Genomic DNA, 17674 nt, shown 5'->3' on the forward strand with positions numbered 1-17674 from the left:
CCTTTGTTGATGTCTAGTTTCCACTCACAGATTTTATATCAAATAATGAACCTCTGTTTAACTTCTCTTCTCCTATTGTTGTTTTGCTGCTGTAGGAAACTCTGATCCTTATTTTCAGTGTGGTGTAATTAGCTTTCAATATCTATTTATAGGTGCTGATAACCTGTAGTTTTCACTTTATGACATGTCTTGTAACAACCACTTTGTTTATACTGTTAATACCTCGTTTTTGCTTCTTTGCTTTAATACTCCGTTGTATTTTTAAGATTTTATCAATAAAAGATATCAAAATTTAAAAATAACCCAGTTACTTTATACTATTTCCAGAGTACAGAAAAAGGGCATTCCACCAGAAGTAGTGCTGAACTAGTTTTGGTATCCTATATTTTAAATGGTCCACCTATTCTATATTCTACTCCATACCTTCACTCGCAGCTCTTTCATAGGAGGAGGTAAGAGAAGACCTCTTATCTGTGTTACGATGGGACCTTCTACTCCAGGGACTATAATGCAGTCTCCTTCTCTCAGACGTCCATTAATCAAAATAACATCTATCGTGGTACCCATACCAGGAAGTGCTTTGACCTAAGTAACCAGAGCCAAACACACACATATACAGTTACTTCCAGTTCGTTAGCCAAACAGCATACTAAAGATTTGCTAGGCATGCATTTCAAATTACCTCCATGACCTGCGCTCTAAGCTCTTCACAGTGCGCCAGTCTCTTATTTAACATGGTTTGTGTCAACTCAACCAGAAGAGCTATTAGACTTCCCATGCCATCTCCAGTGTGAGCAGAGGTAGGTACCAAGGAAACAAATGTGCGGGGATCCTTATTCTCATGGTATAAGGCAGCATTTAATCCCTAAGAGCAAAAATACGGTTTAACAGTAAGAAGGTAGCGGGGAAACTAAATAAAAACCCAGCACTTAACATTTCAAAATGGTCATGAGATCAAAAGTCTTAAACTTAGACTGATATCAGAACAATGGAAAACCTATAAAGGTTGTACAGTGGGCAACATCCTTTCAAAAGAGCTTCAATTAGTTGCCTTGCTTCCTTCAAATCTGTCTTCAAAACCCATCTTTTCCATAAAATCCTTTCTGAGACCCCCAACTACAAACTAAGCGCATATAAGTGTGTTTGTTCTCATATTCTTGCATTCTGTCCTCTCCCTATTACCAAACATACAATTGTGAATTTTCTTGGCAGAGCACAAGGGACATTATTTTAACACACACACAAGGGGTTTCCAACACCTTTTCTGGCACCTTCCAAGGGTTTTTTAAAAGTGGGTGGGGCCTTGTGTTCTTGCCTAGCAGGGCTTGACTGGTCACTGGAAATCAGATTGGCTGTGCAGACTAAAATAATGTTGTTTCAGTTGGAGCTGCTGCAACTGTATTGGTTTTCTTCCCTCACACTAGTCTTTTCTAGTGTATTTTTAAAATTACCCCTCTTCTTTGCACTTGGGCTTCCTCTGTGTATGTAGCTACACCTTCTGTGGCAGCCATTTTGTGGTTGGGTCCATCTCCTGAAGCAACCATTCTGTAACTGCACGCACCACATTGTGTCAGAATTTCAAAGGCACCCAGCATCTCAGAAAGGTAGAGGACCCCTGGTGTACAATGACGGTATCATCATTAAAAGCATTAACCATTACATCCTTGTTCCTTTGCATTCTTCTTTGTTTTTTTGTATTGGAAAACACCAATAAAATGTTAATTACCAAAAAAAGCATTAACCATTAAGCATTAATCTCATTAATGTCATTAACCATGCTAACATTTAATGGCCTGAAGTACCTATTGAGAACTTGAGTAAAGAAATAAAGCAAAATATATTTCGGATTTTTTTTTAAATGCCTGTGTGCATATCATTAGGTGTTTCAATATATTTTAAGTTTCAAAATAAACAAACTTTTAAAAAGCCTAACATAGCTAGCATTTTGCAATTCAACCAACCTGCTGTGCAAACTCCACTATGATGGCTTTTGCACGCTCCTCAAATTCATCCCGGGTGTTTTTTTTCTGCTTCTTCAAAGTGGCAGCTACATCCATATCAGGACTTTTTTTCCAGTCATATAACCTATCAATCTGAGGCAGAATTAAAAATAATCATCTTTAGAGTTTGAGGTTGTCTTCTCTAACCCAAAACCTAAGCATAACATTCTATCAGACCTTTACTCAGTTCCCATTGCCCTCCCTGTCCTGGAGGATTTTCTCAATATGGCTAAAGGTTTTTGAGGAAAATCATCCTCTATTCCATCAACATCCCATAGGATAGAAAATCTCAAAAGGTTAGACAGACACATTGTGGTTTCCTATTCACCCACCCTCCTCCGTCCTCTTTGGTTACAGAAGAGTTTCAAGCCAAGCACTGCCACAGCTCCCACTCTGCCCCTGTGGATAAGGAGGGCTGCAGGATTAAGGCTATGGGCCAGCGTGTTGAATTTCAGAATCGCTAATTATCAGGCTATACATAATGGCTGCATATCAGCTCTTTCTTTGGGACCAACTGGTTTTCCACTTTGACTCCCTTCCTGAAGAACATCGCTCAGCTCCTCCATGCGGAAGTGACACGTGTAGCCAAGTAGCAAAGAAATGCAGGAAAGCATGCAATGGACTGTTCTGCAAGCTCTTATGTCAACAAGCAAGGGAGCACAGAGTTGTCTCTCTGCTGAGAAGCTGCAAAGATCTGGAATTAGGCAAAACTAGAACAATGTTTCCCTCTGTGCCATTCATACTGCAGGGGTCCACAACTCTATGGCAGATGCGCTGAACAGGTCCTCCCTCAGCACAAGGAGTCAATATCAAAGAAGTATATCCTTCCAGTCTTCCAGCAGTGGGACTTCCCAACTATAGACCTATTTGCCATCTTGCAGAACTCGAAGGCAGCTCTTTTCTATTCCAGGGCGGGCCACAACGTGCAGGCCATGGAAGATACCATTCAGTTTCCCTGAACCAGGGGTAGTGTCACTTTTATGCTTTCCTCTCCCCTCATAAGGATTCAGCCTCAGGGCACCTATAGCATTTTGGCTGACCCTTTTTGACCCTGGCAGATCTGGTTTGCAGAACTGCTTCTTCTGTCCAAGAGGTGCTACCTTCTTTTGAAGCCTGCATCAGACCTTCTCATCCACGGGCCCCTCAGGCATCAGGATATAGCCATGCTGCACCTGATGGGAATGGCTTCTAAACCGTCCTGTTTAACGTTTTATTCTGGGGTGGTGAGAAGTGTTGCTCCATTCTTGAAAGTGGTCAACCTGTAACTCCTGCACTCGAAAATGGGACCCTTTTTTCTGACTGGGTAAAGGTTCCATCCCTTCATCCAGTCCCTTGCCCTTAATTCCAGAGTGCCTCCTGCTTGTCAAGGACTTGGGTTAAGCACCCTCCTCCATGAAGTTTCACTTTGCTGTGATTTCAGCCTTCCATGATTTTGTGGATAGGATAGAAGTTTTTCCCATCATGCTTCTAAGCAGTTTTTCAAGGGTCTCTACAAGTCCTCCAAAACCACACATGGTATCTCAATGGTCTTTGTTTTTGTCTCATTTGATGTTGGCCCCCTTTGAACTGCTTCAGAGCTGTTCCCTCTCCTTGCTTTCCCTTAAGGTGTGTTTTTGTCACCTCTGCTAGGAGGGCTTGGGAACTGGCTGTCCTCAGGGATGATCCTCTGTTCACTCAGTCTTCCCCTGATAAAGTGGTTTTCACCATAGTCCAGAATTCTTACTAAAGGAAGTCTCTTCTTTCCACTTGTCCCAGCCTGTCTCCTTGCCTGTATTTTTCCAGACCCTCCTTCTACTGCAGAAAAAGCTTTGCATGAGTTGGATGTTAAAAGATACTAACTTCACTGTGCAAGTGTGTTCTCTGTTTGTTTGTTTTTGGGGCCCCGGGCAGGATGTGCTGCCTCTTCAGACTATATCCAAGTGGGTAGTTCAGGCTATTAGGTTGTACTTTGAGCATGCTGGAGTTGTTTACCCCTTGTCTCTTTGAGCACACTCCATTAGGGCACAAGCTTACTCTACAGGCTTCTGCAGAGGCATCCTGGTACATTAGATCTGTAGGGCTGCTACCTGGTCTTCAGAGAACACCTTCATCTGGCATTATGCTACTGATGCAGATGCCCAGATAGTTGCTGCAGTGAGCAGGACAGTCCTGCACTCCCTGTCTAACTAGAGCTCTACTCCCACTGCCAACTGAGTAGCTTGTTACTCTCCCCAATATGGGATTGCACAGAAGACCAAAGACAAAAACAGGGTTGACCTGTAACTGTTGTCCATTGTGTTGTCTTCTGTGCAGGCACACATTTCCTCCCTCCTATCGCACTGTGAGCTCTTTCTGTGGCTGTGCTTTGTGCCCCGGAGGGGGGTGGGGCTCAGTGATTTGGAAGGACTGAGGGAAAATGGCACCTCTCATATTCGGTGTGGTTTCAGCTGGGCATGCACTGAAGACAAGGGCACCCATCTATTCCTATGAAGCAAAAAACTTCTCTGCCAGCAGACCAGCACAGTCCCCATTTGCAGAATGTGCCTTAGACAATGAACATCCTGAGCAATTACTCTTGCTAGAGAGAACAGCGATGCCACATGGGAACATGCAGGGAGAGGCAGCCCTTCAAGTATGTGGGCCCTTGGTCATGAAGGTCATATGTAATTTACATATACTGTCTAAAGCTAAGAATGCTTTTCCAGTGTTTGAACAGGAAAATTACCAATATCATTTCGACTTCTTATAACCCAGTTATAAGAACTGAATGAATTTGAATAACTAGCTTGCATAACTAGCCAACCAATTTACCCAAATAGCTACCCAAAGCATTTGTGTGCACTACATTACAATGAATATTAAGTCACACAAGGGAAAATGAAACAGGCCAAGGTACCTTAAAAGTGCAGAAGACCATTATGTGGGTACCAGGAATTTCAAGGGAAGATTCACAAAAGTGAAAGATGGGAAGAACACTTTCTAAAGTTCAAGTTTATTCTACAAACAAAATTAAATCAGATATCCTCTACTGCGCTTAAAGCATGGATCTCTTGGTAGACAAAAACCTAGGCGCTTCATAGTTCACAGTCACAAACACAACATGAACCACCATCAAAAGTCCTTGATAAGCAATAAGACAGTGGAATATCATCCTACCTTATTAAGTGCAACTACAAAGGGACATTTTTTAGACTTCAGCAAGTTTATAGACTCAATTGTCTGTGGCTCCAAACCATGCATGATGTCAACTACGAGAATTGCAATGTCACACAGCGAGCTTCCTCGATTTCGAAGATTACTGTAACATTGGGAAAAAGTTACACGTGACATGTAAGAAGGCAAGAGATGACAGGACTGATGTGTTCAAAGGTTTTCAAAGCATAGTTTTAATTATTGTTTTATTTATTGTTATTGTAATGCTTCAATGTTGTAAGCCACCCTGAGTCTGCTTTGCGGGATAGGACAGGGTATGAATCACAAATTAAATTAAATAGGTAGCAAAATTCACAGCATATATCCCAAGAAACCTTGATTTAGTTATACCTCTGCAGCTTTTAAAAAAAGAGAGAGATAGAAAGGAGATAGATACAAGAGACAGTTACCTGAAAGATTCATGTCCTGGGGTATCAATGATCAGCATTCCTGGAATCTTGACACCATCTCTGTCAAACTAAGATTGTGAAATATTGTCTTGAAACTTTGGCATATATTTTGGAAGAGTGATTGCGCTCAGCAATAACAGTTTATTTTCACCTCTAACTTGCCCTCTTAGAAAACTACTTTCAATACAGCAGCATTCCAAAACAAACAAGTAGCCAAGTGGCGACGGTCCATGCATAAAAGCCCGCATTCTTTACTCTTCAATAATGTGATGGTTCCTTTCTAGGTCAGAGGTTAGCAACATTTGGTACAGAGCCATGATAGAAATACAGCAGGATTAATTCCTCTGCACATCTGACCACTGTGGACCTTTGCAGATAATCAATCCATAGGACACTACTACATAGCACACCACAGAGAAGAGCAGGTTGGAAACTCTACAGCTAGGATGCCAACTGCAGGTTATTTAAATTCCTGGATATTTGGGGGTAGAGCCAGGAAAGGATGGGGTATAACACCATAGACTCCACCCTCCAACATAGCCATTTTCTTCAGGGGAAGTGATCTCTGTAGTTTGGAGATCAGTTGTAATCCCGGAAGATCTCCATATCCAAACCTGTCTAAAGCCTCTCTGAAGGGCCTGTGGATCTGGAAAGCTATCATCAGGTATAGACGGATGCACTTGTTCACTAGAATGATTCAGTTTTCCATGAGCATTAAAAAAGCAAGTCTTGCATCTCAGCTCTAGTCTATAACATCGGGTGTGCAAAATACTGGAAACCATGGTACTCATGGTAGTATTAAAAGGACAGCTCTGTTCTTAGTGAAGGGCAGCAAATTAGATTGTTGCAGTCAAGGGTTCCTAGCTCAAGCATTCCTACTGTAAATACAGCTGAGGAAAAACCAGTCTACTGAAAATCAGAGCCACTTAAAACAGCTTATATTTCTTTTTGGAAAGCACATATATATCATGTTGTGAAAAAAAGATTACTTACATTCTTTACCATCTTTGATTGTTCATTAATAGCTTCTAGGGGAACATTAGTTGCCCCGATCTGCTGAGTGATACCACCTGCTTCACCATCTTGCACGTGAGTATGACGTAGCTGGGGGGTGAGGTGGAAGAAGAAATGTAAGGGAGGGTGAAAGAATAATTAGATGAAACCTTCCAACCTACAGAAGAAGAAGAAGACGACTGCAGATTTATACTCTGCCCTTCTCTCTGAATCAGAGACTCAGAGTGGCTTACAATCTCCTATATCTTCTCCCCCCACAACAGACACCCTGTAAGGTGGGTGCGGCTGAGAGGGCCCTCACAGCAGCTGCCCTTTCAAGGACAACTCCCGCGATAGCTATGGCTGACCCAAGGCCATTCCAGCAGTTGAAAGTGGAGGAGTGGGGAATCAAACCCGATTCTCCCACACACTTAACCACTACACCAAACTGGCTCTCAAGGTCTGGAATGCTTTCTTTTACATCCATAAGTTTTGCACTACAGAGCCTTTAAAACTTTCCAATTACTTATGTGCTTTCAAATGAAGCTGAAGCAGGCAGTTAGCTTGTAGACATTTCATGTTAACTACTATAGAAAGCTGGCAATTTTTTAACATGCATTCTTTCCTTACCTTATCTAGGATTTTTGTCTTTCCAGTATCTACATGTCCGAGCACACAAATAACAGGTGCTCTTAGCTTCTCAGTATTAATGTTTTTAAGGTTTTCAGCACGGCGTTTCTAGGATTTAAAAAAAAAAAGACATTTAATAACAAATGGAAGCTTCTAAAAGGAAAGTTGCTCAGATTTAAGTTCTTTGCCTGAAGAACATTGTTCACTGCCTGAAGAGCACTAGAAAGACATCATCTCTCTCCAAACTGGATTAGACATGCAGAATCACTCCTGGCTTACTCTTTTGACTGAAGTCAACCTAAACCACACCATAAATCAGTAGCTGCCACCACTTACATAAGTGAGAAATAAAACTCACAGAGAAATAAAATTCCGTCATGGAAAAAGTTTAAATGGAGTACTAAATGGCGGCAGAATTTCTAGACATTTTGAAATCTTGGAAGGTAGTGACAGTTTTTCCCAGGGGAGGGGGACTAGTTTGAGGGAAATACAGACTACTTCCCTTCTCAGCCCTAACCCTTAAACTTATTTTACTTCTTTAGCAAAATAAAATGCATCATTTGTAGCTTTGGTAGCATATGAAATTGTTCAATGTGTCCAATTTATAAAATACAAATTATAAATGCCTCAGAGCACTATCCTAAGCCCTGCCCTGACAGGTTTAGGAAAGTGACTAAGCTCTACATGCATATCCCAAAGATGCACTGATGTCACACCAGTGTAAACATTCACCAGCGTAGAAACAGACAGTGTACAATGAGCAGAGTTGGTTCCCTAAGCCTTTCTAGTCCTGGACACACACCCCAAAACTACATTACACTAACAAAACCTCAGCCAAGCAGAAAATACCAAGTGTCCTCCCAACAAATTCAAGTACCACTGCAACTCAGGATACCAACTATGCATGCAGCCCCCTCACCCAATACACACACAGCTCAGCTGATAGGGCACATGGCACGGGCAAATGGGAACAGACAATGGTAATTAGTACAGGAGGGAGATGGTGCATGGGGGCTCAGTGGCCCAAATGATGGGTACCCAATTAGCATGAGTGGCCTATCCCCCCTGTTGATGATTGAAGGAGCAAAGGTTTGAACGTTCGAAGAGGCAAAACTCCAGCTGCGCCTGGGAGTCCAGCTATCTTGCCTCAGGGTGCTCCCCATGTGCAAATTGAGTTGGGACTATGGGTGTGCTACTCCAGCTCCTTTCCACTTTGCCCTGCCAGTCTCTGGATTCTCCCTTGCCCTTTTTGATACAGTTGATGTGGATGTCTTAATTACTAGGGAATGTCTAATGCCCTATGAAGTCTCTTCTGGTGCAACAAGTTGGAAAAGTGATTACAGAACTGCTCAAGTATGGAAGGTCTAAGTTGTAGACCTGCTGTTTTTGCTGCTATTTGGCTTGTTGCTGGGCAACAAGTGAGTTTTGTCTTCTGGTCAGCATACCTTACTGAGAACTGAATCCATGCCCCCTGTTTGTCACTTGACTGTTTGTTTTGTTGTGGTGAGCCATCAGGAGGAGGGTGACCAGACTGCCTTTGTGAGGGTACAATTGTGCACTCCCTTGTTGCTGCCCTAGTATCTGTGTTCTCTTTGTCTGACAAAAGGCTGGTGCTCCCTTATCTTGGTTTGCAACAAACTATAGTTTCTTGACAAACAAACATCTTTTTGTTTGTCCTAACATTCAGTATAATATTTTTAATCACTGCATAAGCAGAAGTTTCAAATAAGCTGCAGGGAAACATAAAGTTCACCAAGAAAGAACAACCCCCTCCCACAAACTATAATCTAATAAGGTTTATTCAGGCTGAATATTAGATGGTGACCACATACCTCAATTCGCCTCTTGGCTCTCTCATAAGAACGTTCTTCTTTAGTACGGTCATCATCAGAATCATATTCAGAATCAGAGCTCATTTCTTTGCATAATTTTTTCTCTAATGGTTGTTTCCCAGCAGCCTGAGATTCCGTTTCCTTTTCATCTGAAGTCTTCTCATCTTCATCTTCACTTCCCTCACTTTCCCCATCTTCATACTCTTCACTGTCTTCCTCATCATCGTCGTCTTCATCATCTTCATCCTCATCCTCTTCATTTTGTTCCTTGACTTCAATATGGACAGTTTTTCTTTCTGTCAACAGGAGACAGAAAAACTGAATGCTACTAGATAGGATTCTAATCTTACATAGCTCTGTATTAATAAAGCATCAGCAACACTGGCTAGGGTCCAAATAATTACACAACTTGCCGAGCACACCTGAAGAATCTCTCAAACCCCAGTCCCCAAATCTTATTTGAAACTGAAGGAAGTATAAAAATCAGTTTGTAACACTGCATTGGAGGGTCTAGTATTCCCCTGACATGACCAATACACTAAGAACATGAGGAACATCACACTAAATTTATTGTAGTGGTTAAGTGTGAGGACTCTTATCTGGGAGAACTGGGGTTGATTCCCCACTCCTCCACTTGCAGCTTCTGGAATGGCCTTGGGTCAGCCACAGCTACCTCACAGCTGTCCATGAAAGGGCAGCTGCTGTGAGAGCCCTCTCAGCCCCAACTACCTCACAGGATGTTTTGTTGTGGGGGAGAAAGGTAAAGGAGATTGTAAGCCTCTCTGAGACTCTTGAGATTCAGAGTGGGGGGCGGGATATAAATCCAATATCATCTTCTTCTAAGCAGCCAATGGTTCCTCTCATTTTTCTCAGCTACACAGAAGTCCTCTCTAATAATGGATCTCCCCCCAGCATGAACAACAAATAAGTAGCCTTTCTTGTCCACAATCATATTGCTAATCAAGTTCACTGGGTCTGTTGGTTTCAGCCATAATTGTAATTACTGGCTGATCATAAGGTCCCATGCATTTTATATCTTTGATGTGTGGAACACTAGATTCTCCCAGGATAGCAAATGTAAAAACTGTCAACACTGTAACAGTCTACTTTCCACGCAACCCCACAGAGCATATCGCTGTTCAGAATAGTGCACCAAGATGAAAGGACTGTTCTATTTATTTCTTATTCCAGACCAAATTTTTTCAGTCTCATCACAAAAGGCAGCAGAAGCCTTAGATGAATGTACCAGTGTATTCCTTTTCAAAATGAAACTCACCCTTCTCCCTTTCTTCATCACTAACCATTGCTTCCCAATCATCCAACCCTGCATCTTCATGTTCCTCTTCCTCTTTTTCTTCTGTAACTAAAAGGTAATATAGATAGGATAGGAAAAGAACTGGATCATTCACATGTTTTTCTTGATAACCATAAAATCTCAGTAGCCTTCAAGATGGTCCTTAAGGGCTTGGTTTATCTGGCCTCACAAAATTAAGCTAAGGAAAAAGAAATAAAGGATCTATGATTCAGGCGAATTAAGTATTTCCGATCAACTTGATTACTGACCTGGTTCTGCTTGAAAAGTAATCTCTTCTTTCACTGGTGTAACTGGTTCTACAACAGCTTCTTCGATAGTGGAAGTTGGCTCCATGATTTCTATTTTAAGAGGGGAAAAAATTACAATAATATGTCTGAAGAGTTTTTTTAAAGAGCATTTTGAATTATTTGCTCAGATCAAACCTACCACAATCACAACTATATTAACAATCCTTCAAAATCCAGATTTCTTTTGCTACAACTAAATGGCAGGTAAAGGACTCTCAATGATTACAGATCACTTTGCTGTTTATAAGCTATAATAGAACAACAGGAACCAGCTACCACCACAGCTTTACAGCCAAGCTTTGAAATGTTTCCAATTTTATAATTAAGGTTGTAAAACCTATTTTAAAATAAATCAGGACTCTTTAAACCAAATGTTTTGAAATACAAAATCAAGAATTCCAGGTGAAAAACAAAGCTACATACGAGTACATTTTCTTTAAAAAATTGCAAAAATGAGCAACCTCACCTTCTTTGTTCTCTTGCTGCTGTTGTTTCTTTTTCTTTTTGTCTTCATATATAGGCCTTTTCTTTGGCACAGAATCTTTGGATGGCACCTCAACACCTGCCAAATGGTAACCAACATATTCAGATTAATACTGCTGCAGTGTAACAAATTTGGCAGCCTGTGAAAACTGAATTTGCAAATTAGCAAGAAATGACAAGGCTTAACCATGAGCCCAAGCGTTAATTTGGTGAACTACAATTTAACTAATTTCACTGTATATTTACAAATCTCTAAAATGGTTAGCAGATGGTGAACAAGGTAGCAGATAACATGAGAAAGTGATGCCAAGGAAAGAGTTTAGATTCGTTAGGCACTGGTGAACTTTGTGGCACAAGCTGAACCTATATAAAACAGATGGCATCACTTCACTTGAACCAAAAGGGAACCATACTGCTGGCTTTTAATATCAAAAAAGAAAGGCTGAAGAGTCTGAAACTTTTTGGTTTAGAAAACAGACAACTGGGGGTGGGGAACAGGATAGAGGTTTATAAAATTATGCACATAATTCCTTTCCTAAAACACTAGAATTCAAGGGCATCCAATGAGGTTGATGGGAAACAAATTCAGGACTGACAAAATACATCTTAATGAGTGATTAAAATGTGGAATTTGCTGCTACTGGATGTAATGGTGGCCCAAAGACACAGAGGGCTTTAAAAGGGCGCTAGACATTCATGGACCCACTGTGACTAAAGGGAACCTCCACATTCAGAGGCAGTAAATCTCTGAGTACCAGTTCCAGAAGACAAAACCAGGGAAAGTCTTCAACATCTATGTCCTGTTCTTGACCCTCCATATTAAATGTCTGGCCACAGTGAGAGACAGGATGCTGGACTCTGCCAATCACTGCTCTGATCCACCAGGGTTGTTCTTGTGTTCTCATATCATACATACCAGTGCCAGTACAGAATGAAGAACCTCAGGGCTCAAATGCATTTTACAATGGAAACAGTTTAAACTCAAAATCTACTGCAGCTGTCACCAAATTCAATTGGGTCTACAGTGGGGGAGGGGAAGGATTTAATCTCTCCTTGCTGTTTGCTTGCAGAAATCCCCTTTCCCACAAACTGCTATCAACCCTGATCAAACAGCATCAGTGACAGAAACAGTGCAGTGGCTAGAGTGCTGGAGCAGAACCTCAGTTTATTTGTGAGGAAGGGTGGGATATAAGCAATACCTTCTAATCAAACCAAATCTTTAAACATAAGTTACATAAAATGCACAATTTATAACTTGGCTCATATATAAAATTATTCTCTTTGGCAGATGTATGGAATTTAGAATTATGAATGCCTTAGTTTTGTAGAACCAAAACTGTGAGTGAATACACCCAACCCTGAAGGAAAACAGCTGCAAATTGTTTCACTCTGTCTTCTTAGCCCATTTATCTCATTTTTTGCCATTTGACAGAACAAAATAAAAGCTGAAAGCAGAAAACAAAAATACTTCGCAAAATGGGTGAGTGGAAATGAAAGCACAAATACAAACTCCCATATGACAGTGCCCACTGTTGGAGGTAATTTTCAGAGACCCTATTTGGTTAGGGCCAGGGCCTTTCTCATGGTGATTTCCTGTTAATGTATACCCTCTCTACAGATGTACCTAGTTTACTGTTATTTAGATTCCAAATCATCTTATTCTCCTAAAGTTGCTTTAATACTAGAGAGAGCCAATGTGGTGCAGTGGTTAAGAGCATGAACTCTAATCCGGGCGAAGCAGATTTGATTCCCCACTCCTCCATATGCAGTTCCTTTGGGTCAGTCGCAAGTTCTCTCAGAGCTGTTCTCTCAAGAACATTTCTCTCAGAGTTCTCTCAGTCCCACCTACCTCAAGGGTGTCGTATTGTGGGAAGGGGAAGGAAAAGGAGATTGTAAACTGCTCTGCGACTACAAGTGAAGGGCGGGGTATAAATCTAATCTCTTCTTTTCTTTTTCTGCCACTTACTGTGACTTTTATTGCTTGTTAAGCTTTTATGAATTGCTGGTTTTTTAAGTAGCTGATTTTAGTCATTTAATTAGTGTTGATGACTTTATGCTTTTACTCATTAAAAGAACCCCTTCTTCCTGCAATTCCAACCAAATCTGCAACGGCACAGAAAACTTAATCTACAAATGTTAAAAATGGTAACAAATGTGTTTACAGAGGTTTCAGCTACATGTGAGCTGCTTTTATGCTGATTTCAGCAGCAAGCATATTTCACTCCTGTCTAGTATACATAACCAACCAAGGTTTTGCTCCCTTCAGCTCACTCCCCAGTTACTACATGTAACATCAAATAAAAGATTGTAGCATAACTTGTGCTCAGCACTGGAGCATTTCAAACACTGGAAAATATTTTAGTCTGAATTAATAAACACCTGAGGCAGTTAGAGTATTAATGACAAAGCAAACCTTACCCTGAGCTTGCAGTAACTTAAGAGTAGCCTCTGCCCTGGCTCTAGCTTCTCTCTGAGCTTTAGTTAAAAGCTTCCCTTCCTTCTTCAAGCGCTCTTTCCTCTCTTTCTCTTTTTGCTTCTTCCTCTCCTTTCGTTCTTGTTCCAAGCGTTCCTAAAAAGAGCAAGGGTACATCTATTATCCTTTCTACTACGTTGTGCTAGAGCTTGACAGACAGCAATTACCAGACTAATGCATGTTATTTGGTGGTATACTCAATGCATTGACACTTGTGGATGGTGACATTTGAGTTTTGCTTTTGGGCTGTAAACTACCTCATTCTATGTTTACGATCCCTGAATTCAACCAACAGAAAAGGTCATTGATCAACTCTAGGCTTCATGCAACAAATTTTAAACTCCTCAGTTAACAAATTTTAAACTCCTCAGAAGTTAATACAATAACTTCTAGGTAATTTCTAGTTCTCAACAGGGATTCTGAGTCTCACTGGTTTACGGAGCTAGAGATATTTGTTGGACTGTTTCCTCTATGGAGTGCAACCATTTTATTACCTTCTGTCTTGAAGTAAACTTGAAACCAATAGTTTGAATTTGCTCTGCATCTAATATCCAGTACAGGCTTTAATAGGACCTAACACCATCTCCTGGAACATTTTCCCTTCCCAAAGCTCCTTTTAAACAATGTTTTTTGTAGCATCCACTCTGCAGAAGAGTTCTAGTGAACTTGAAAGCTCCTTACCACTACATGTCACTGGGCTGATCCTGTATTACATGGATTGTGTTCTTGGTTTTGGGCATTTACAAAGGGACTCATGTTAATCATATCCATGAGTTGCTGGTCTCCTTCCTCCTCCTTTGCATCTCATAGGAATATTTATCAGAAGCAGATAAATGATGATGTTTGTGAGAAACACAACACGATCCACACTTCAAAGCCAGAACACTTTTACCCTTCCCCACCCTTCAATACGAAAGTTTGCAGTACCTCCTCCTTGCGCTTAGCCTCTAGCTCTTCCAATCGTCTGATTCGCTCCTCCTCTTCTCTCTTTGCTCTTTCCTCCTCCTCCTTTAGCTTAGCCAAGGCTTCCTGCATGGCTTTCACTGTGGCTTTGCTAGGACCCTTTTTCTTCTCTTTTTCTTTTTCTTCCTTTTCGCCTTTCTTTTTCTTTTTATCTTTCTTCTTCTTCTCTCCTTCATTATCATCTGCTAAGCAAGACAAACATTTCCATATTTCAACTCAAAAGGCCCCTTTTATAAAACAGAAGAATTAAAGATGGCAGCCAAATAGCTCTTTAAGGTGTCCCCGAGACCTTGTGAATACACAACGCTGTTTCTTCACGTTCTTCCTCCTCCAGCAACTGATTCCCAAAACACCTGCTGCTAAAGTTTGCACAAGTCATGGAAGCAATTCACCCTGCAGGACAGAGCACTTCTCCCTGAAGAAGGCTCTGCTCAGAAGCAGTCATGTGCCTCATGAACCTTTGGATTCAGGAGGAGTAAATTACATCCAGCAGAAGCATTAATTTTTGCAACCACAACAGTCAAATAAATGAGCCAGCAAACCAAAGCAGCAGCATGGCTGATTACTGGATATCAGATACTAAAAAGATTGAGGTTACAAATGTACAAAATAAGATTAAACAAAATATATCTTTACTATTTCAGTACACTGAAATAGTTCATCAAAAACAAAATAGGCCCTTAGGCCATACAGAATATACACCATGTAGCACACTTTACATACAATGCAGAATATTCTTAGTTAGCACTGATTGGAACCAATAAACCAATAACATTGGATGAGAACACATTACCTATAACCATCTTCTTAATTTACTGCTGCAGCACATATATGCACACTGCATGTAAAGGAACTGCTGTATTCAGGTCAGTAAATTTGCCTACAAACTTCATTGGCAATACTTGTGAATTTGTTTTGCATTTATTATTAGTATCCTTAGCAGAGAAGTTATTCTTAAGTGTTTTTTTAAAAATATATTTTTACAGTATAATTATACTATCTCTCATTCCCTTTGGTGTGGCTATAAAGATCAGGAGCCAGATGTAATACTCCCACAGAGTATTTCTGTGTCAAATAATATAGTTTGGAATGTACGTTTATTTTGCTATAAATTTTGTTTTATTAATAATTTTGAAAAGTATCAAGAACATTCATTTGATCCTGTATTATTTTTTTAGGCCCCCACCATAGCTTACATGGCTAACTACAGTACAGATTTCCTTCAAACAGTGTATATGTGGCATTAAACTGGGACCACAGAAGAAGGTCTTTGTAGCTGAAATGTGTCTGGTCCAATTTTATTGGTTCCAACTGGTGTTACTAAGAGTATTTTGCATTGTCTATAATGCCTACTGTACAGTATATTACCTGTATGACCTAAAAGCCTATTTTACTTTGTAATGAACTACTTAAGTGCACTGAAATAGGAAAGATATATTTTGTTTAATCTTTTTTTAAAATATGCTTATAACCTCAACCTTTTAGGCATCCATTTTGGGGTTGAGTTTTTGCCCCTTCTTTTGTGTTGATTATTGGACATCTCCAAATAAATTAACATAATTAATTTTCCCAGCATATGCCTACTTTTTTGTTTTGTTTTTAAGATCCCCAGCAGCTGAGATCAAGCTGATCAGAATGTTGCCATCAGCTCAAGTGCTAAGCGTTTTCACCACATTACATTCTAAAGCCCATCAAAAGCCTAACAGCCTCAGAATCTAATCACAAATTAAACTACTTCAGAATTCATTTATACTCTGCCTTTCTCAATACAACTCAAGACTTGTAAACTAGGTTGTGAGAGAACACAATGCTGGGTAATCAACCAGACTTCTGGGCACTTGTTTCCCTGCCTTGCAAGTTCCCAGTAGAAGTCCTCCCACAAAATTTCAGTTTTCCACATTTTCTTCCCCAGTTTTACTAACCTTCAGCTACTACAGAAGCCTCTCCCTTTTCCACAGCACCAGATGCTGGCACAGATTCAGAAACTGCTACTTTTTCAGCTTTCTTTGGAATCTCCTTTCCCTGTTCTTTACTAACTTCCAAATCTTCTTTTTCCTTCTGCTTTCTTAATTTGGCTTTTTCCTCCTCCCGCTTTTTTCTCTCTCGTTCTTTTTTTTCTGCCTTCTTCTGAGCAACAGTTTTTATTTTGAATGAAGACTCCTCCTCTTCATCATCACTTTCATCCTCAGCCGCTGCCTTGGCCTTCTGGTTTTTCTTTTGTCCTTTTTTTGACTTGGAGCCCTCAACCGATTCATCGTCACTCTCCCCAGAGGATACTCCTTGGACATGCTCCTTGCTTTTTTTAATGTTAATGTCATCTTCTTCGGAAAGCTCCAGTTTCTTATTTGACTTCTGAGCTTTTCCTTTCTTTTTTTTAAGTGCCATATCAAAGTCGTCATCGCTACTGCCAGAAGGAGCTTCCTTTTTAGGTTTGGTGACTTTCTTAGACTTTGTTTCTTTGTCCTCCATTTCTTCACTGTCATCATCATCATCCAAGTTGGACTTTTTATTCTTTCCTTTTCTTTTTTTGTCTTGTTTTGAAAGACCAATTTCTTCATTTTCGTTCTCTATCTGATAGATCAAACAGATGTTTTAAGTTTTTAAATTTTATCAATGGAAAATTAAAGGCTTATGCTTGAAAATATTAAAGTTGTAACACGAGAATTCTCTGGATGTGGACTATAGAACATACACAAACTCGAGAAACTTCCCTTCTTCCAATAAAACATATGCAATGTTTCTTATTTCATCTTTTCTCGGGCAGCCTCATCACTGTCCACAGCCAATGTATGAATTATTAAAGGTATGGAATGCAACCCAGCATTCCACATACAACACACAGTGAGATTAACACATAAAATTATGTCATTTTGTGACAGGTTCAGAAAATGATGGACAGTTCACCAACACAGTCCCCTATTGTAAACATTACTTTGTCACTGAAATGTTTGAACAAAGACACTGCACATGGAATTTTTGCATATGGCAAGGAACCTACACATTCACAGATCACTTTTAAAATCTGAAAGAGTTTTTAAAAAACACCACAATTCACTTTGGCAAGGACTTTCAACTATAAGACAGCATTCCTGGTACAATTTATTTCAATCTTTTTGT

General features: G+C 40.3%; 1 protein-coding gene across 2 annotated transcripts in view; it reads right to left on the minus strand.

The window, feature by feature from the left end:
- Positions 1 to 17674, minus strand: part of EIF5B (eukaryotic translation initiation factor 5B) — a 41646-nt gene that overhangs the window by 10735 nt on the left and 13237 nt on the right. The window contains exons 4-17 of one of the 2 annotated variants that reach the window (XM_060233835.1): positions 16480 to 17128; positions 14522 to 14739; positions 13540 to 13690; positions 11105 to 11200; positions 10600 to 10689; positions 10313 to 10399; positions 9037 to 9332; positions 7205 to 7312; positions 6575 to 6685; positions 5582 to 5649; positions 5136 to 5277; positions 1962 to 2093; positions 683 to 865; positions 424 to 585 (exon numbers count right to left, since the gene is read on the minus strand). In XM_060233835.1, the coding sequence (XP_060089818.1) occupies positions 424 to 585; positions 683 to 865; positions 1962 to 2093; positions 5136 to 5277; positions 5582 to 5649; positions 6575 to 6685; positions 7205 to 7312; positions 9037 to 9332; positions 10313 to 10399; positions 10600 to 10689; positions 11105 to 11200; positions 13540 to 13690; positions 14522 to 14739; positions 16480 to 17128 (2493 nt within the window). Of the gene's footprint in view, positions 1 to 423; positions 586 to 682; positions 866 to 1961; positions 2094 to 5135; positions 5278 to 5581; positions 5650 to 6574; positions 6686 to 7204; positions 7313 to 9036; positions 9333 to 10312; positions 10400 to 10599; positions 10690 to 11104; positions 11201 to 13539; positions 13691 to 14521; positions 14743 to 16479; positions 17129 to 17674 lie in introns of both variants that reach the window. The other variant, XM_060233834.1, reaches the window with a different exon arrangement.

Source organism: Heteronotia binoei, chromosome 3 (genome assembly GCF_032191835.1).
Source record: "Heteronotia binoei isolate CCM8104 ecotype False Entrance Well chromosome 3, APGP_CSIRO_Hbin_v1, whole genome shotgun sequence".
Classification (NCBI taxonomy): Eukaryota; Metazoa; Chordata; class Lepidosauria; order Squamata; family Gekkonidae; genus Heteronotia; species Heteronotia binoei.